Source organism: Melospiza melodia, chromosome 5, assembly GCF_035770615.1.
Source record: "Melospiza melodia melodia isolate bMelMel2 chromosome 5, bMelMel2.pri, whole genome shotgun sequence".
Classification (NCBI taxonomy): Eukaryota; Metazoa; Chordata; class Aves; order Passeriformes; family Passerellidae; genus Melospiza; species Melospiza melodia.
The window spans coordinates 10,692,622-10,713,504 of NC_086198.1; the positions used below are offsets into that span (position 1 = coordinate 10,692,622).

Here is a 20,883-nt window from a genome sequence, read left to right on the forward strand (position 1 = left end):
AAGCTTTGTTTCAAATACCAAAAATCTAACACTAGAAATTATAAATCTTGCATACAATAATTCAAGGAATGGCAAGAAAATCCATGCATTTTACTTAAGAGTTCTAAAAAAAATACATTTGCAAGACTGGAGTAGTAATTAAAGGCTGATAAAATTATATCAAGTGTCATTTTGGCAAAGTAAATATTTTATATTAAATATATAAAAAGCAAAAAACCACTGCAGTCTTTCAAATCAGCCCTGGGAACAGTGAAAATTTTAGTAAATGATAAATAAGATACATCCTTGTTGATTGGAAGAGGAGGAGGAGCAAAAAGTGGAAAGGAAGAGGAAGAAGAGGAGGAAGGAAGAGGGGACGAGTTACGGGGTGCCCAGAAGTACTGACCCATATCATGACCCTTAATATCTTTGTAAATATGTTTTTGTTACTGTCGTGTTCCCTGCACGAAGCTGCCCCCAGCATGCTGAGCTGTGCCATTAGCGCTGCACCTTCATCCCTGTGGGCCCCGAGCGACAGCATCGCAGAATTTATGTGTGTATCACTGTCCCTCAGCTCTGCTAATCTTCCTCAGCAGGGCCGTAAATAGCACCACTCAGATTCCCTTTCAAACAAAAAACTCAATGAAAAAGAGAGAGGGAAGATCTGCAAATAACCCCTCCCAAGGCCATGACCTCCTCCATCTATCTCACCCAGAGCAGGTAGATAAGGGGGTTTGATAGGAAAGCCTTCTTTCTGAGAGACCACATGTTAAATCAACCTGCAGATGAAGCTTTGACAGGTGCTGATAGGAAGGGCTGGCAGAGGCCACGTGAGAGCTGTGTGCTACCCATCCATTATTTTCCTGCTTCCCGAGGGTATTTGGAGAAAGCAGAAAAGATTAAACCCTTCCATCTCTGTAAGAAGTTATTCACTCCTCTCTCACTGAGGCATTGTATTGTTCTGAAGCAATATTTCACTCCAAATCTTTTTCTTCAGAAAAGAAAGACACAGGGACATGCAGCTAACATTTGAAGAGCTACGTTTTTATCAATTATAATTCCAGTTATTACCTTGGGCTTGCATCCAGGTATAAATTGCTAACATTTTATGCAGTTTCCACAGAACAGATAGTTAAATGTTACATCTAATAAATCAAAGATAAAATTTTTAAACGCATAACAACATTTCTTTGATGCACAGTACAAAATTTTCTACACGTTTTTATGCTGTATTGAACCAATATGACCTTTACCACAGTCATCATCCCATTACTGATATGAGCAAACATGGGTAGTAATAAAGGAAATTTCTTATCAACAAACTCTGCCACCCAGAAAAAATGTCACATTTTACATCTGTTTCACTCAGTTGAAGAGATCATACCATGGAATGTGATATATTATGTCTTTGTAGAAAACTTTTATGAAGAAGGTTATGGGGTAGATTACTCTTTGATGTATATTTCCTATTTTTTTAATCTTAAAGTCTAAATCTACAGTAGTAGCCCAAATGGAATATGCAAATAGAGTTTTAAGCTTCCAGCATGACTGCTTCCAGGAACTAATTTGAATTCAATGCTTTAGAGTCAGAACATGTGAAGCAGAGTAAAATGTCAAATTTTAGGGCTGAGTACTTTGCCTGAATTCTAACAAAGCAAGTAAGAATATTAAACTTCAAGTTTTTGTGCCACAGCACTAGTATGTGCATTCATAAAATCATACCCTCTCCAGGCTCTTGCTCAATTTGGGATTTTTATCAGGAGTGCACTTTTAAAGTGGATATCCCAGTCATTCTGAATTAATGTACTTAGTGTCATGAAGAGGTATCAGAAATTGCTAACCGCATTCTTTTTCACCTAATTGTGAATTGAAGATGAGTACAACAGATGCAGTCCAACTGTTAAGGGGTGTTCAATCCACAGAAGCTGATTGATTATCAGCCTGTCTGAGTACACACACCTGAAATACACGGAGTTTGGCTGTTGCATTCTTGGTACCAACAGGTTTGTTCTACAAGCCTTCTCCTGTGGGGCTGCACTACTTGTTTATGCAGAGATAACTTCAGCCTTCTGAGTTACAGCTTGGTATTTTTGCAGTCAGCCTGGCTGTTGGGAATTAAAGATAAAGTGGGCATACTCCCTTACAGTCCATGGCAGCTCATGAGTGAGCCTCAAAGAAAATTAGAGAATAACAAGGAGCCCGAGTACATTATAGAATGAGATAAGAAAATTCAAGACAGGATATATATATATTTAATACAATACCCATTTTGGGATTGGTCTTTCCTGAACAACCTCAAAAAATTGTACAGATTGTGAAGTTTGAGCTAAAGTTTGGCCCATATGTGCATATATTGCATGGCTTCAATATCACTTTGAGTACTTTGAGTGTTACTAGGAAAACAATGAGAATACATCTTGAATTCCTTAATTTAAAAAAAGTGAATGCTATTTTTAGCACTTTTATATGACCTTCTTTAAGAATATATAACCATATAGTCCCATGAATTTACATCTGTCAATTATCTTTTAATAAATACAAGATTTACATGTAACATATAAAATGGAGAAAAAGACTACAGTGTGTAGCTAAATCTTTGAAATCTTCTCACTCAGACCAACATACAAAGTTTGGTTCTTAGCTGAATTAGATATACTATTTATGTCTATCTGCTTTCTTGTTTTGTGGCTTTTCCTTCTGTGTTCAATTACAATGTCATCTTTGAAGACATTATTGCTGGAATTAATTACTTTGCCATATACCAGAGCAGTGGCATCCTGAATTTGTTAGATCAAAGGATATTGGCTGAGAAGACAAATAAATAAATGACCCGTAACACAGGTAAATGATACTCCTGGGATCAAAGGGATCCCCTAGGAATACTGTGTGCTGCTTGGTGCAGCCAGTCATGGAAAATGTCCTTGCAAGGGCTGTAGTGAGGCAGCTTTTGTCAGTCCTTCAAAGTAAGGGGTTTCCAAACAGGATCTTCCTGTTTGTTTTTCCTTGTTTGCCAGTTGTTCAGAAAATAGGAAGATGAATGTAAGACTTGGTCAAGTATCAATTCATATGACATGGCTACTTTAGTACTTGGGGGCCAAGTGAAATGGAAAACAGTCAACAGTAGTCTGTCATGGAAATGAGTGGAGATGGCTGACTAAGAATTTTCTGGTGCAAAAGGTATTACTTTTAAATCTTAATTTAAACCATTGGTTTTAGTCCTATGAGTTCTATGCTACTGCAGTGATAATCTGGTGTGATCAATTCTTTATGCAATTTCATGTAAAATAGTAGTTCACACAACTTTTTTCTTTTTCATTCTTAGTGGTTTTTTATCATCGCATTTTCATTACCTCTAAGCTTATGGCTTAGGTCCACACTTTTGTTGAGGTATTTTCCATTGCTTTCTAAGATTAACTTTCTAAACTAATGGTACTCTTTCTTTTCTGCTTTTTACTGTTAAAAACCTACTAAAACAATAAGGAGGACAACAGTGAGGAGGAACTAGATTTCTCTGTCAGTACAGAAATAGTACACTAAGGAGCAGTAACCACTAAATTTCAAAATATAAAAAAAAATTACTTCACCTCTATGGTGTCTCTTGGAAAAGATTGCTTGCCCTGTGGAGAAGTCACTCTTATGGGAATTTTTGATAAAATATTAATTTACTTCAGCCCTGAGGATGTGGCCATTAAGCTGAACAAGTCACTTCTAAAATCACAGGTCCTCTTCTCTAAGTAGTGCCATGAGAAGGAATGGGCTAGTAAATCCAAGTTGTTCCCTAACTGAATTCAGCTGTAAACATTTTCTGACTTCAACAAAATCAGATGCACATTAATGAAAGACTTACCTTAAGTCAGGATCTTTACTTGGGTTCACTACAGCTGGAAAACTTTGCCATGTGTCACAGAAGTAATGGTTTTAACATGGCAGAAGAAGGAGGATACTTGGGAAGAGCAGAAAATTGCCTGCAGGGAAGTTTACAGCTTCAGTGCGGTAGATGACATGTTTTGTCCTCTTACAGAAGCATATTTAGAACAGTATCTTCAAATTGTGCATAGTAACAGAAGACAGCACAGAATTTTAATCAGGCAAAGTGCAACTGCATGTTCCTAATAAAACATCTGCCTCTTTACTGTGTATGCATAGCTGCTTCCTGTTTCTTAATATTAGACACGTAATTAGGTGAGGATTCTATGGTACATTCAATGTTCCACTGTTTATAACTACAAATCATTAAAATTAGGTTTGTTATGACTGGGCAATAATATAAGAAGTGATTTTATCTCCATATTTGGGATTTGCCAATGTGTCCGTGAAAAAGTCATCTTTGCCTGTATAAGAAGGCTGAGTTGGTTTACAATGAAAAGTTTTCCAAGTGACGCAGCTCCTGTGTGGACATTCTTATTTCAAAGTAGTTTCTGTACTGTTAATCTTAAATGGGTTTGCAATCAGACTCTTAACTAAGTGTATGATGATCTGTTCAGAGGATCTCCTCATGTGAAGAGAAATTTCTTTGTAGAATTTAATCCTAATTTTTGTCTTAAGAGAGTCTCCAAGATGAAGCTGAAAATCATCTCCATCTAATGTCAGCTTCTGTTTGCAATAGCAGTTTAGTGACAAGAAGGACACGGTATTTTTTCATACTTAAAACTCTTTTCATTGAATCTATGTTCCATTATACTGTCTCCTTTTAAAGTGGAATTTTACATGTTCTTAAAGCCATGACTCACTTGGCATGTAAAACAGGAACACAGGGCACTGAAAACATGGATTGAGATTTAAAAAGAATAATTTAATACTATAATTTAATTAGTACATGTGACATTTTCTGATACATTTACTGTACTGGGTGGTTGGTCCTGTACAGCTTTTATTAGTTAAAAGAAAGTTCTCTTTAGTTTTTCCCTGAATGTATGCAAAAGTTTGGACTGTAATTCTCAAGAAGGACTGGACATTCATGCTTCCAAGTCATGATTCCTAGTCCCGTCTTATCTTTGTGTCAACACTGAAGTTTTCTTTCCTGATGTATCTCTCCACAAACATGAGTTGTTTTGAATGAGAACATTGGATGAGAAACAGTGGTTTCTTTTTAATCAAAATAATTTGTAGATTAAATGTCATCAAAACAGTAATTAAAAAATTAATTAAACCCCAAATAAACTAGGTTTACAGATAAATACACTTTACTGTAGTTCTTAAATAAAAAGAATTAGAATACGTATGTGTTAGGTTCATTCATCCTAGAATGACTTGAAATCAACTCATGCCAAAGGTCTATTAGAGCAGTTTCTTTTAGAAAGTTTTGTTTACATAGAGATCTCCCATTAAGTATGTTTATATGACTTCTTAATGAAGATAAAAACAATTTTTTTTTTTGTTATGTTTTCTGTCCAGACTTACTAAAGTAGTTTTGGGTTGGAGGAAATTATTAAAAAAGTGGGCCTTTAAAACATAATTTGCCTGGTCTGTGGGTGGTTTTTTCTCTACGTTGTTTATGTTTTTTGATTACATATTTGCAAAAATAATTTGGTGTTTACACAAGGCAGATGGTATTTGCAGCAAACACTATTTCAATAATTTTAAAATTTTGCTACTTTGTATAAAACTTTATATTTTATTTTTTCACTAGTTCTACCATGTTTTCAATACCAGTAGCATTTAATGAGCTCTAGGAAAGTTAAATCAAAAAAAACAAGCCGATGAAATAATGAAGACAAACCTGAACTTGTCTTAACAATGGTGTGTATGCTAGCAGAGACAGCTTCAGGGATTGTTGTTACCAAGACATCTAACACAGTGTGAAGCACTTTTTTTTTTTTTTAATTGAGAAAACTTAGCTATAATAAAGCAGTTTAGTATTTCAACTGCTATTTAGGCTATGGAAAATTATTATAATACAATGATTCTATGAGCTACTTCCCTTGAAAGGCAATGACTCCCAATGAGGTCCTGCAAATACCACAGACATTTCCATGTGCAAGTGCAAAGTGGAGTCTTATTTCTGAATAGTGGCTTTCTTCCAGTTCAGATTTAAAGATTTAAAGAGGCACCAGCTGCTGAGATGTCCTTGCTTGACATAAAACCAGGGGAATAATGTTTTTTACTATGGGAGGCTTTGACAAGGGCTATGCTGGACAAGGATTCCTGGGAGTGTCTACTATTGCCAAAAAGCAACTGTAGTACAGATATCAGTTTTGTTAGCGAATTGATTTGTTTTGGAAAATAATTTTTGTTCTAGTATATGCATCAGACTTTGGCTGACCAATAATGTCTTAAGAAAATACATGTATTCTTCCAGCAAATGGCTCTAGCATTTACTTGGTCATGGATTATTGTGCAGATTGATTATTTTTTAAATTAGTGGTTAACATGAGAAGAAGGTATTCTCTTTACTTTCCTGAAGAACACTGACAATCTGAAAGCGCCATAATTAGGCTGCTCAGATATTGCCATCTGAAGCTTTGGGTCAGGGTGAAATTTGTGATATTTGGGGTCAACAGGGTCAATTTCATCATATTTTTATTCATGTCATTGTGGTGAGGAAAATAATTACTTCTTGCCTCTGCATATTACACCTTGTGGCCCAGCCCAGAGCTCTTCCAGTCATCTCCTAGTATGCAAAAGGGAGTTTTCTAACAATTAGCCCATGAGCTACTTTGTCCTTCCCTTGGCTTCTTTTTGCATGTGGATGGAAGAAGCAGTGTGGGTATAGCACAGGCTGAGACCTAAGGGAATGAATAGGATCCAAAAACTGCAGAAATGCTTTGTCCATAAGGCAAGAAGGATCAGTTCCAACCTCAGCCTTAGAAGTTCAGCAGATCTTCTGGACTTCAGGGAGGAAGAGGTATTGCTTCATTAATTATATCTGCTCTGTGAAGAAACTGAGGACTTCAGTACCAAGGCTGACTGAGGCACTCTGCAAAAGCAGTAAATCAACCTGAATTTTGCAAGGCACTCTATTTCTGAGCATTTAAAACCAAAGGCAATACTTGGATATAGATGCCATGGTACTGAAGAAATTAAAAACTCCACATTTGCCTGGTACTTTTCAGTCAGCCTCAGCAGCTTATTAATGCTAATGCAAGCTAAATAACTATTATAATAGTATTGTTTTATTGTAAAAAACATATCTTTCAATTCTATTATTCTGTTGACTGAATAGGTAGAAAAGTAAATACACTGCTGTTAAATATTCTTTATAAATGACTGAAAAGTGGTGAAGGAACAAAAAATAACTTCTGAATGCACGTTTCTCCTTTGGGAATTTAGAGCAGATGTGGTCTGTAAAATAAGCCCTGGTACTTTTATGAAGGCCATGAAGTGGGGCTGTAAAAAGGTGCTGAAGCAGCTTCATGGGTCGTGGTTCATTAACTCTAATTGTCACGTCTGGATTCCATCTGATGGATGACCAGGGCCTTCCTTTCTCACATCCGCTTTCTCACTGTCTTCAGGGGACCAGCATCTATCCACAGATACCTCTTTCACAACTGTTTTCAACAGTGGACTTGGGTAATATTCTAAACCACTTCAGTCATATTCGAATGCTTCTTTTTCTTGTTGGATTTTCTCCTTCTCTTCTTTTCTTCCTGTGTGTAGCTTTCCTCTGACAAGAATAAAGCCATCATTAATGAAAAGCATTTTAGATGTTGAGGCATGATGTTACAGAAAGGTTTTCTTAATTGACAAGACTTATTTCTGAAGGTCACTAAGGTTTTACACACATTGAAAATGGAAAATGTAAAAAGCCTTATCAAGCACCGTGTGCCTTCTGATTTCAGGCTTGCTATAGGGAGTGAAGAAGCAATGTTTTACATACCGCCCACGTAAGACAACCACATAATTTATAGTGTGGGGCCATCTGTGTGTTTCCCAAGTTCTTGGTTTTTTATTAGAATTAGCTCTGAGCCAAAAGCAGAACATTAACTCTAAGGGAGAGGAAAAGATGTGAAATGAGTAAAGAATGTTCCTCCCTTTATTTCAGGCTATTTGTGACTGAAAATTTTGTCATGATTGTTTGCAAGAGGAAGGAAAATCAGTTAATTGAGTTAATGAAATTAACTAAAGTAATTAATGCTTTCAGACCAATGTCAAATAGCATTTTTTAGCAGTGAATATATTTCATTTGTACATAGAACTATCTGTTTTCCCCACTAAAAATAGCCAAAACATTTCAGAACCTGGAAATTTTTTGGCAAGTCTAATTCCAAAGCATAACCAAAACCTCATGTCATGGTAACAGAAAGAATAATCTTTCATTATTTTGGGAGATTACAATTTGGATTTCAGTGTGGTTAAGAACATTCCTTAAAATAAGTAAATAAGTAATGATGTGGTTTTAAGGGATAATTTCATTAGCATGATTGGTAGAAGGAAATTTTCTGAAATCAAGATAAAATATCTGTAAATCTGAACACATTTTCTGAGTTTACAAAATCAAAGTGTAACATTTCATAAGGTTGTACTTTCTTGGCTGTTAATATTGTCGTAAGTATTCAAACCATCTTTATAACCCTGATATACTGTGCCAAAAAAAATCAATAAACTTTAAGCATGTGAAACAGTTGAAACACTTCATATATTACTTTTAAATGTATCAAATTGTTTATACATGTAGCTAAAGTTTTGAAAATAATTCTTACAAATCCACTTCACAATTAGTAGCACACAAATAACTTTCTAGAACTTGCCAATATTAAGTATCTGTAAGTGTAATTTTTTTTGAGTATATTCGATTTTTGTTAACGATTCTTTCCCGCTCGGAATGCCACCATCCTAGGGTATGTCTGTCAGTACTTTCTGATACTGATTTTTCAAAATACTTTCAGCATTTATATTTCTTTCAAAGTATTTCCTGTATTTTAAAATAGGAAGAAATATCACAGATAAACTGAGTATCCAATTTCCCACTTCTGTTAACTTGTTAAAAGTTCACCTCAGGTATTGATAAATGCACTTGCTGTCAATGTAATTTATTAGTGTTACCACAGTATTATTTACTTTTTTGGGGTGTATTACCTGAGCAGATTTTTAATGCTTTTAGTTACAATCCTAAAAAAATATAATATGCCTAACAAAATAAAACCAGCCTCTCTTACCTCTGTTTCAGTATGTCTTGTGACTTTTATTAAAAGAACTTTCCTGTTTTCTAAAACAGCCTGGTTCCACTCTACAATATAAAGTCACTACTTCACTCTGGGCTTTGTATACTTATTTAATTATTTTACAGCCTCCACTTTTTCATTATTTATTACAAGTTGGGATCAAACTAATCCTGGTTCAGCCATGGCATGCTAAGCTCATTAATTTTTAAGTCTGCAGTTTTCTCCAAAGTGTCCATGTGCCAGAGGGCATTAAACAGAGATGAAAGCTGGTGGCTTATTCAACAGCATCTCTGGCCTTTAGTCTCACCATACTTTTGTATTTTTTACTGCCTGAAAATGGACTTTTTTTTTCTCCTGCATTTTATCTATAGGTAAGGAGCTTGCTGACGGTTTTCACACAGCAATATTTAAACTTCAGCCTGTTGTGGCCCTTTTGAATTTTCTTTAATAACAGAAGGAAATGAGAAGTTCTTAAATGTACACTTAAACCATTTTTATGCAGAGCTCTCACTTCGTCAATCTCCAGTGTTGACTTATTTCTTTGGTTTCCACTTTTCCTATGGGAAGCTCTACTAATCTGCTTCACTTTACTGTTTCATATGCATCTCAGTCATGTTTTCAGATGTTTGACCTTTACTAGTTGAAGAAAAAAGAATATAGTTTCTGCTTTGATAGCATTCAAACCCTGAAATTTATCATTAGGGAGTTACTCAATTTCCAGCTCTTTTCTATTGGACCACCTCTAGTGGTTTTAAAATTGCAGTCATTGCATAGGCTTAACATACTTTGATATCTGAGCTATACAATCTGCCATCAAAGAAAACGAGGCAAACATATATATTTGACCTATTGCATAAATTTGCAGCAAGGAAAAAGATTATATTTCCTGAGAAGACTGCTGGTGCCTTTAGATACTGTGACATCTAGTTTGAATTTCTTTTTTTTTTTTGTTTTTTTTTGTTTTTTTTTTTTTTTTTTGTTTTTTGTTTTTTTTTTTTTTGTTTTTTGTTTTTTGTTATTCTCTCCTCTCCATGTACTTCTCTGTACTTTCTCCATGACTGATTTGTCCCGAAGTCCTTAGGCATCTGTGTTCTTACCTTTAAAAGATGCACTTTTGTTTTTGCAGCCTTCCAAAGAACAGTTATTCAACACTCAAAGTACTTGTCTAACCTGTTCTTAAATTATGTCCTCCTATATTTGAACTGTTACTAGATGGAGGCCTTTGCTCTGGCCTTGGTAGCACACCTTTTTAGAATTGTTCTGTCTGGATGGGCTCACAAGTCTTATTTCTCTTGTTTATGCCGTGGCCTGAATCGAACACTGCCAATTTATGTCAGCAAAACAAGCTCCAGATGAGCCATCCTACCTGCTTGTGTACAAAGGGACTGCTTGGGGTTACCTGATTACCACTAACTTCCAATGTCTCTGTTATTAATTGTCTCACAATGTTTCCATTTCTTATAAATATTTTTTATATGAAGAGGTCACTGAAAAACAGCTATGCTTTCGCCTTAAGTTTACCTGTTAATGCCTTATTACTTTTAATTCTGCCTCACTGAGGGCTAAAATTTTCTCTTTCTCCTCCTAATCCTTAGGTTATCTTCCATTGAAATTACAATAGCAAACAAATCTCTTAGTGTTGTTGTTGGTTTGGGTTTTTTTACAACTTTGTCAACTTCCCCCAGGTTGAAAAGTTTTCTTGAGGTTCTGGAAGTCAGGAGCATCCTCTTACATGGAGCAGAGAGCACAGAAATCCTTAACTTAGAGGTTAGTAGATTCCTCTCTGTATTTCAGTGTAAGTTGCGCGAAATTCAACCATAATGAAGAAATATATTGCTCTTTATTTTAAAATATTTCCATATTTTAAAAAATGTGTTTTATAAGTAATTTTTTCTACTTAATCTTAGATATCAGTCTTAGTAGCAAATTAATCTAGAAGGAGGGAGATTTTATTTTTAAGCAGTGAAACAAAGCTTATCTTTGTTATAAACCAGTTTTAGGACAGATCCATCACTTTTTTGCAAAAATCTGCCCCCACCTTTTCTTCACACTCCATCACCCACAAACAAAATGTCTCTCAAATTGAAGGCTTTATAGTGAAGAATACAGGAGACTAAAGAAAACAAATTTTATTTTGAGATATGTTAGCAAGATTCCAGCTGGCTCTGGCAAAAGCCTGCCTAAGGTCACTTCTCTGTGTTTCTGCAGTTGCCTCTCCTTCACAGGTGCAGTTAGGCACTGGCCTGAGAGAGCTGTGTGGGGTCAGTGGAGACAGGGGCAGAGCTCAGAGGAATAGAGAATAGAACATGGGAGCCAAGCAGAAGCATCAACTAATTTCAGATTTCACTCACATTTTAAACATTTCTAGCTCCAAGATGAATCTGAGTGCGTGCTCACACGTGTGGCTTTGCCATCTTTGAAGAAAGTTCTAGGGCACAAAGCCAGCAGAACTCCCTGAGATTGGTGAGCCTTTCCGTTCCATATTCTTTTAGACATGAATGCTCCCACAGGCAGAGAACTACTTGTAAAACATAGTCCTCAAAAAGGCTTTTCTAGACACCACTTACATAGATGGGGTGCAAGGGGATCATATTTTTAAGGAGAAAATAGAATTAGTAGACAGAGAACAGGAGCTTGTGGAGTAATCTCATTTACTGCCTTCTTTGAACCCCAACTGTTACTTTTTAATCTGGGAAGGACTACTTAACCTCTCTGGCATTTAATTTGTTATACATATTATATATATATGTACATGTATATATCAGCAACGTTTACCTCCCAGGGAAGGAAAAACTGTTGTATACTTATGAGTTTAGTAAGAATGTCATCCAATCCATGAGTGTTACTCAACATTTCAAAAGCAATCCTATGACAGCAATATGGACTGAATTTAGTCCTAAAATAATATATGCCAGTTCCTTAGGGATTCCTGGGAAAGTCTTAGTGTTCACTCTTACTCCCACATTATTAGTTTGAAAACACAGAGCTGTTTTTTTCTTTCGTTTTTATCCTCCCCTGTAGGGCTTTTCAAAGGTGACTTATTTTCCCTGAGTTTTGCCACTGAAGGGAGTTATTGAACTTTAAACTTTATATGCTGGGAGGCAAAGGGGTGACAGGAAAGCACCCTGGCAATATTTTTGTATGTGGGAAGACTAGCTGTAGGCCTATTAGGTTTCTCAAAAAGTTTTCTCAAAGAAAAAAACCAACGAAAAACCCAAACCAACAAAAAACAAGACAATAAAACTATCTTGCTCATAAAGACCTAGACCCCTTGGATTTGGTGTTTGATGTTGATACTACTGTCTTTAAATACCTCAGTTTTGTTCTGATCAGCGCATGGCATCTCATGGTCCACTTACCATGGCTTTTTTGATTTGAAATAATGAATTCAATCTGCACTTGATGGAGCAGTGGCGGATGATGTTTGTGAATGCAAACATCTCCCTGGTCCTTACACTGAGGACTTTTCATCCACCTCTTCCTCTTCTGGCCTGTAGACCCTTAATTACTTTTCTAGCAACTAAAATTGTTTATAAAATACCTTCAGACAAAGGAGTTGCCATAATTATTTCAGATTAAATACATTCTTTTATTTAATTATTCAGCAATTACCTGCCAGTTTTCACCTCTAGGACCATGCCTGTGTTGCCATACAGGTGGTTGTGCTTCAGCTTTTCCTGTAGTTCCATCCAGCCAAGGTGCTACTGTCATTAAATCTGTACACCATGGGTGGCCCTATACAGATTTTTTCATCAGAGTAAAAGGCCCTACATTTTCATTATTCAGTGATAGCCTGGTTTTAGTAGTACATCTGAAAATTCTGCTGTAAGCTATATTCTTTCCCCCAAACCTCCATGACTCTTAAAAGAAATTTATATATGATACAGAGAAGAATATTAAATATAAAAATCTTCCCACAGGATTTAATTCTCTACAATTTTAAAATACTTTAAATAATCAAATTTGGAACAGAATTATATCAGCTCCCACTTTTAGTATCTTCAAAGAGTTGAATATTTGGGTTACTTATATTTTTAGAATGTCCTCCTCTTGCATTGATCTTCTATTAGGTGTAGCACTGGTCTTAAGTACATTTGCTATTTTGGCTTTAGGGCTAAAAGTTTCTTTGAGCATAAATCGCATACAGTTTTATTACTGATTTGTGAAAGGGATATTCAGATCAACACAAGCTCTCTCTCAACTTGAGACATTGTAAAATGCATCCCAGGCTTTTCTGAAACTACTTCAAATGGAAATTCATAAGGAATCTTTAAATTATAAAGCAAGAAATGAGGAAAAGCTGGAATGTACCCCCATCCTCTCATATGTCTAAGGATGTCATTGCCACTTCCTTGGTGCTTTGATAATATTCTTATGTGACACATGCTGTGATTGAGGTCAGACATAAACATGGTTCTGAAGGGATTCTGATTCTGAAGCCCAAGTGAGTCTTTCCCACTGTAAACCTCATTTCTAAGTACTGTAAGTAGTAAAAGGAACATATGGCACATACTGAGGGGTCTTAAGTGTTGTGGTGATTTCATTCAATTTAAAAACCATTATTAAAATAACTGCTGTGACACCCAAGTAGTACTTCAGAAGTCCATAGTGCAGTGTAAAAAGCAGCAGAGTTTAAAGCACTTACTGAAAATATCTTTCTTTTTTCACTACGATATCAAACATGATGGTAAGGAGCTCACATTTATGGCTGATTTTAAACCCAGGAATATGAATTCCAAATTCTCTTTCATCAAGTGAACTGAAATTTTACTGTAATCTCACTTAAGTAGGTAGAATACTTCTGAATAATTTATAATACAAGTAAACTTTTGACCTCTTATTAGAGAGATACTCAAAATATTTTAAAGAGTTTTCACACAGGGCAAGATCAAACACTAATGATAGAAGGAATATAGGTGTTAAAGGAAAGTGCTGATTGTAGCAAAGCCTGAAAAATACTAATTACATTATTCTAAGCAGTGACACAATCTTTAATAAGATGTGAAAGTAACCTGAGAACAGTTAGGCACCAGAGAAAAAAATCATTAAGTGACTGGGTGATCTCACAGTCTTTAATGTTATTAATTATGCCAATGGGGTGAACAAAAAGCCCCAAGCTAAAGAGCCTAAACTTGACTATTTTGCTGGTTTAGAATTTGAAAATACTGACCTCTAGAGCAGAATGCATCAAGCATGTGAATTATGCTATCTCCCCTTTTCATGGAATGAAACTGGTACTAAATTATCAAATCAATGCAGGCCACTTAGGACTGTCCCAAGGATGGTGAAAAGTGTCCCTTTGTGATTAAGGGAAGGTTAAACATTGATTCTCCAGGTTTCCTCCTGCAGATCTAACGCTGTTGTTACGTGCTTTAATTTTCCCTCATAAGAATGGATGCATGGCCAAGGTTCTTTATTTCTGAAACTGTGCTTTGTAGGTAACATACAGGTGAAGATTGATTCAGCTGGGATGAAAATGTGTAGAAAACTTTATCATACCATGCAAAGTTCCTTATTCAAAATTATTCAGTAATTCCTAGTAATCAGTAACAAAAAAATGTGTTATGTGATTAGATATTGCCTTTTGTATGATATTTTATTCTCCAGTGTAATCAGATTTATTGACTAGTAGGAAACGATGTTACTCTCTTTCTTTCTTGGAGTTCTCAGGACGTGGCCCGTACCCATCTCATTCTGTGAAATAGTGGCTGATGTACAACATTTATTGCTCCCTTTGGTGTGATTTTGAAGGTTTTAGCATATGTCATTTTTCTAGACATAACCTGTTCTTTGTAAATGTGTGATCACTAAGTTTGCTTAGTGAGCCTTCATTTTTTGTAAGAAAAAGAAACAGAAGGGGCTTTGTCCGCAGATTTGTGTGCTTGCAGCATTCTGTTTGAATCCATGGCCTTACAAGGCTCACCAGCAGTTTGTAAACAAAAGAAATTATCTTTAGAGATATAATGGAAATATTAAACTTTCCTAATATACAACATATCAAAAATATTAGAAGTATCTTAAACATTAGAGGATACATTTCTTGAGTGCACTTACTGTTTGTACTTCTCACTGCTTAGTATGTCAGCACTCAAATCATTACAAGTGAAGTCTTCAAAGAGATCAGCTCAGACAACTCAGTTTTTAGGGTCACTATTCTTAAACATGGAAAAACTGAAGTAATTTTAATATAAGTAAATTTTTAAAATTGTGGTTTAGTGTAGGCATTACTTCCTTTATTTCCACTATATGTATAGTTTGTTTGTTTGTTTGTTTTTCTGTAAAAAAAGAATATAGATAAGGAGAAATAAATTTTCTGGGTATCTTCCTTGCTGTTTTACCATTTGGATTATGCTGTGTAAGTGGAGCAAAACAGTAACTTTCTTCCACTGAAATTCAATTAGTGCATATGAAATCAAATTTCCCTGAGGCAAAAATCTGCTAAGTAAATAGAACTCCCTTGCTGCACCTGTGTTTGGAATAGCTTGTCATGCAATGGAAATATGAATGGTAAAACAGGCATTTTAATCTTCAGACTTGAGATTTCAATTCTAGCAGACACTGCTGAAAGCAAAGCTTCCAGGCATTCATGAATTGTTTCTGGTCTTTGCAAGATAATTCTCCTGCAAGTAGCAGAGCTAGTGGCTCACGGTGACTAGACATCTCCCTCCAGTGGGAGATTTATTGCATAGACTCTGCTTGGAACTGCTCTTCTCATGACTGACTGTTCTTGGCAGCAAATGCATCACAAGTTCTTAAAATCTCACTCTCTTTTACCTTTTTACAATGAATCTGTCATCTTTTATATTCCTTAGAACAAAACTCTGTGAAGCACATTGCACTGTGCCTTAAGGAGCTGTTTGGTTCCTGACAGGGATACCGGTCAAATAGGGAAAAGAATCAAAGGCAAGGCTTACCTCCTACACAGAAGAAAGGATCCTAGAAAATCAGAAGACTGCTTTCTCACAGCTATTCCTTACATAAAGAGCTACAGTGGCACTGGGCCATGAAAATTATGTTCCATGGAAGGTGTGGCAGTGGGTTTAGCCTCTTCTAAAAGGGCAGCAGGAAACACGTGCTGCAGCCTCCATCAGAACATCACACCACTACAGATTTCCAAATTATGCTCTAATGCATGTCCTGCAGATTGTGCCAGCCTGTTGGCATCTAACTGTAAGGAACAACATGTAATGCCAGCAAAAAAGGCTTTAGAACACAGGCAATGAGTATATTCCTGATTTTACATTTCGACTTTCTGTAAGCTTCTGTACTACTTCCAGTAGCTACTGTTATGCATAATGATGCATGCCTTATTTTAAATTTAGTTTTCTGAGTTAAGTTTCCTTATGACAAACCTAGTGAAACATTCCTGCATTTTTCCACAATGTTCTTCTACTTGTTCCGTGGCCTTCCTCAGCATCTCGGTTGTCATGTTATGAGGAGTTTCTCTTACTTCCACCTCAGTTAATGAATAAATGCTCTCAGATTTCTTATTTTTCTTCCCTGAACAAAGAACATTGTTCCAAATATTCTCCTTCTCTTCTTCAGGTAGATACAGACTTTTGAAGGATGACATTCTTTACATTTGCATGAATTGTTGCATTTGCTCAAAGGTAGAATAATCTTACAGAACATGCCCTCATTTTTCTGAGGGAGGAAAACACTTCTCTTCTAATAGAAGGTAAGCATACTTCTCACTTTCTAATTACTCTATTTGATATGTCTAGTTTGCCACACTTAGACATGCACACTCCTCTTCCCAGTCCCTTTTCTCCATTGAAGTGGCAAATCTGAGCACTGGCTTCTGAGCTAGAACAGGAACAGCTGATTTGCACTGTATCCCCTGCTATAGAGTACCATGATAAAATACTGTAATATGTGGTGAGATTGGTTTTTTAGAACAATTTCCCTCAAAGCTTGCCTTAGAAGCTTGAGAAATACAGGATAATATTTCAATTTCTCATTTCCTTAACCTAAATAAATATCTGAAAAATACACACTATGTTTGGTGTAGTGGGAAAAGCAAATGATGTGCAAACTTCCCGGCCACAGGAGAAAATAAAACAAGCACAGTCATATTCCCCCCAAAAAGTACAACTATCTCCTCTTAAATAACTGAACTGGAATATAAATTAGAACCCTCCTGTAGCCCTTTTTTTCTGTTCGGATAACATGCAAGAGGGAAGGCAAAGGAAACTTCTTCCAGCTGTGAGTAGAATGCACTGGCCCAGTGCTGTATGAGTGTGCTAAAAGGCTGATGAAGGACAGCACCCCATTGAAACACATTTCACTTAGCTCTTCTAACCAGACATCTGTCAATGTTAGTGCAAAGGGGCTGTAGGGTTTTCATTCTCCTTTTGCCCCTTAACTTAGGAAGAAGGCTTTTTATAGATTCCCTGCTTGCTGGTCTTTCCTCTAAATGCAGATTTTAAAAAAGCATTGAAGGAGAAAGGCATAAACATGGTTACAAAGCTCTGCTACTGCAGAAAGATGCTGCCTGAATTCAGGGGTTATTTAACTAGAATAGTAAGCATGAATTGTTCTCACAACAATTCTGTCCAAAATAATTTCATACAAAGTTCTTTGAATATAGTTCTATTTAGCAAAGTGAGTCCTAGGCCTGCTGAGGCCACACCAAAGTTTTTGAGATATTTGGCATTTATGAGCTCTTAAATCAAGATTCTGCTCCCATCTTAAATCAAGATTCTGCTCAGCAGAAGATTCAGCTTTCTCTTTGAAAGTGTGGTTGTGGTGAGATAAACATGTCAAGTGAAAAGTTTGCATGCAGTTTTGACACTAAGAAGATGCTGTCAGTCACTCTACAATTCTGGTGTGAGTTATTGTGGAAGCTGAGGACAAGGAAAGGGACCTAACCTTGTCTTTGCACAACGGCAGGCATAATTTAAAATCAATATGATTCTGTTAACTTTCTTTTTTGATCTCATAAGACATATCTCAGTTATAGACTGGTGAAACAGGGTCTCATTTCCAAGTTCCTGCCTCTGCAGAATTTGTTGGTTGCCACAAGGACTGCATGCCTTGCAGCACATGCCTCCCCCATCCTGCTCAGAGCGAGAGGAGCGGCTGCTCTTGCCATGTCAGTACAAGACTTCTGCCAGGAAAAACTGCTTGTGTCCACGCTGTCTGAATGAGGTCAGTTCTCATGGCAACCACATTTTATCCACAGAAATGTGCATTGTTTTCAGGCACTTTTCCCTTCTGTGCAGAAATGATGTAAGATCTGAGGGAGCTGAAGAGCAAGAAAGAAACCTCATTGACATGCAAGCGACAAGCGCTGTGACACTTCCTTACCTTTCATGCTGTCAGCTATTGTTTCACAGATTACTAGGCAGGCCAGAGTTTTACAATATGAGACATACATTGAGAGCACTCTGTTAGGGCTGCTCAAAAAACGTCCATAAAATAAATATCATATTTTTGACAGAAATCAAGGTAACGCAGGATTAGTTTCTGTCATATATGGCAGAAACAATAGCTATATTGCTGCGTGCCTCAGGAGTTTATTGCAGTCCCTTTCTCCCTACCTCCTTTCCTTTCCCACTTCTTCAGTTTGAGGAAGATTAGCAGGGGCAGGGTGATCCAATGGGAGGCTGGGAAGAGGAGAGGAACTCCTTTACTGATAGAGATGGCCAGAGCTCCCTGCTCCCGCTCCGCTCCAGCAGCCTCGCTGATACTCCTGCCCGCAAGAGATCAGATGGCATGAAGGTGGCTGTGACAGCACTCCTGTGACACGGGAATGCTCTGCTGAGGGTGTAAGGTTATGTTAAATCTTTGTAGAACTAGCAGGGGATGTGGTTGTGGTTTATTCAGATTTCAGAATCTTTTGAATGGGAGAAAGACACCCCCACCCGTGCTTTTAATGGCATTTTCACACTCTTAAAAACAGCAAATTCTTGGCTTCAGCCCTATAAAAACAAACATTTACCTTGATTACAAGAACATCCTTAGTTTTGCCCGCCTAAGCACTTTCTAACTCCTCAAACCATGAATCAGAAGTGCTGCCAGGAGAAAATCCTCCCCTGCTGAGAGCAGAGGTTGCTCGCTGCGCTATCTCGGCTGCGTGGCACAGCTCCGGCCAAGTGGGCAGAGCCGGCTCTAAGGGGTTTCCTTCTCAGACCTCACACAATTTCTATGCTAGTGACTTTTACTGATGCCCTAAGCAATTACTTTCTGCCCCTTTAGGAATAGTATTCCTAAAGCTGGTGTCGGGTACTGTAAGTCTATCGGCAAGATAAAGCGCAAAACATGTAGTTAGAGTATTAGTAAAACCTGTAAAGTACTACATTTATTTTAGTTCATTACCTTCTTTGTTGTCATGGGAGTCACTGTAGATAGAAGCCAGGGTAAACAGGGTGAAAATGACAAAAGCCAGCAAGATGAAAGCTACTTCAAGGTTTGTGAAAGGCAGCTCCATGAACTGCAACTGCTTCGCCTAGGAAAAAGTGTAAAAAAAGCGTTCACTCATCTGACTGGCTGTGGAAAGGGACTGCTCTCAATGGAGCAGTTAAGTCTTTACTCAGGAGGATACTAGATCCTGGTCAAACTGGTTAAGTCACTTCGGTGGTTAAGAGGGAAACAATGCTGCTGGCTCATGCAAGAATGTAAGCTCAAACCCTTTTTACCGAGGGTTCAGAATGTGCTGGTGCTCTAGGGGACACTTTGAGCAGCTGCACTTAACTGTATGGGCAAATACATCTATATGCTATATTTATTTTTATATGTTTTTTGTGTGCAAGGCATTTAATAACAGAAACATACCTGGACTCTGAAAGAGTGTTAAACTCCATTTATTAAAAAAAAATTATCTCAAATGATCTGTAGGAAAGCATAGATTTTTCTTAATAGAAAAACTGCTAGAATATAAACCCCCCTGCCTTCTGTGTAGTGGAAAGTTTAACATGTTTGAGAGAAAGTCCAAACATTACCACCAAATTGCCAATCAAATTCCAGTCAATAGTCCAGGAATTCTGAAGTCAGTGGATTTAAAGTGTTCAATTGCCCATATGATTTAGCTCTAAAAAACATTCGCCCAGAAAACTTAAAACCAAGAAGCCTGATACATTTCTACGGAGTTTGTGGGGGGAAAAATTAAAAAAAAAAAAAAAGGGAAAAAAGAAAGAAAGAAAAAGATAACGACTTTTAGTAAGTAAAGAGAAGCTGGCACTTACTGATTGCCAGCGATTTGTGTACATATTCCATTGGGTTTTCTTCAAAAGCATCCCAGTTCTATGAAATGGAGCGAATTAATCACCCGAAGCTGGGAGGACCTAAAATGTAACGTGATTCCCTGACGCTTTCCAGCCGCTGCCTTGCTCTCCGCAGGTACAGCCCACACCAGACCAGGGGGTGGTGAAAGTGGCAGGAGAGGCACAGCTCGACACGACACCTCCAGGATGCTGGCATGTGAAAGCAAACTGAAGGCGCAGAAATTGTAGCAATGCCTTTGGGGCAGTCAAGACTGAAGTTTGCACCTTGTAAGTCGTGTTGGATTTTAAGCCCTAGTGAAATATTAACATGATTGTAAACAAGACTTATAAGAAAGAAACCCAGCTCAGAAAATGTATCAGTAAGAACTTTAAAATTCAGGTCTATACGGTTATAAGCAATAATTATTAGAATGATATCACTGTGTCAGCAAAAAGCAAACCCATATAGGTTCAACTTATATGAAAGAAGATCCTTTTGAAGGACCTTTCTGATCAATCTGTGAGGTTTTTCCTTTTTGAGCCTTGGTTTGAAAAACACAAACATTGTTTATACAAACTGAACTATAAAGCGTAAGCCG

At 37.0% G+C, this 20,883-nt stretch overlaps 1 protein-coding gene across 1 annotated transcript; it reads right to left on the reverse strand.

Annotated features, from left to right (window-relative positions):
• Nucleotides 1-10,052: 10,052 nt before the first annotated feature.
• Nucleotides 10,053-20,492, reverse strand: SMIM31 (small integral membrane protein 31; the record flags this gene model as incomplete). The annotated part of the gene is made up of 3 exons (XM_063156264.1): nt 20,267-20,492; nt 19,401-19,530; nt 10,053-10,105 (listed from the first exon to the last, which is right to left on the reverse strand). Coding segments are annotated over exons 1-3 (234 nt in total), but the record flags the coding sequence as incomplete, so codon positions are not given.
• Nucleotides 20,493-20,883: the final 391 nt, after the last annotated feature.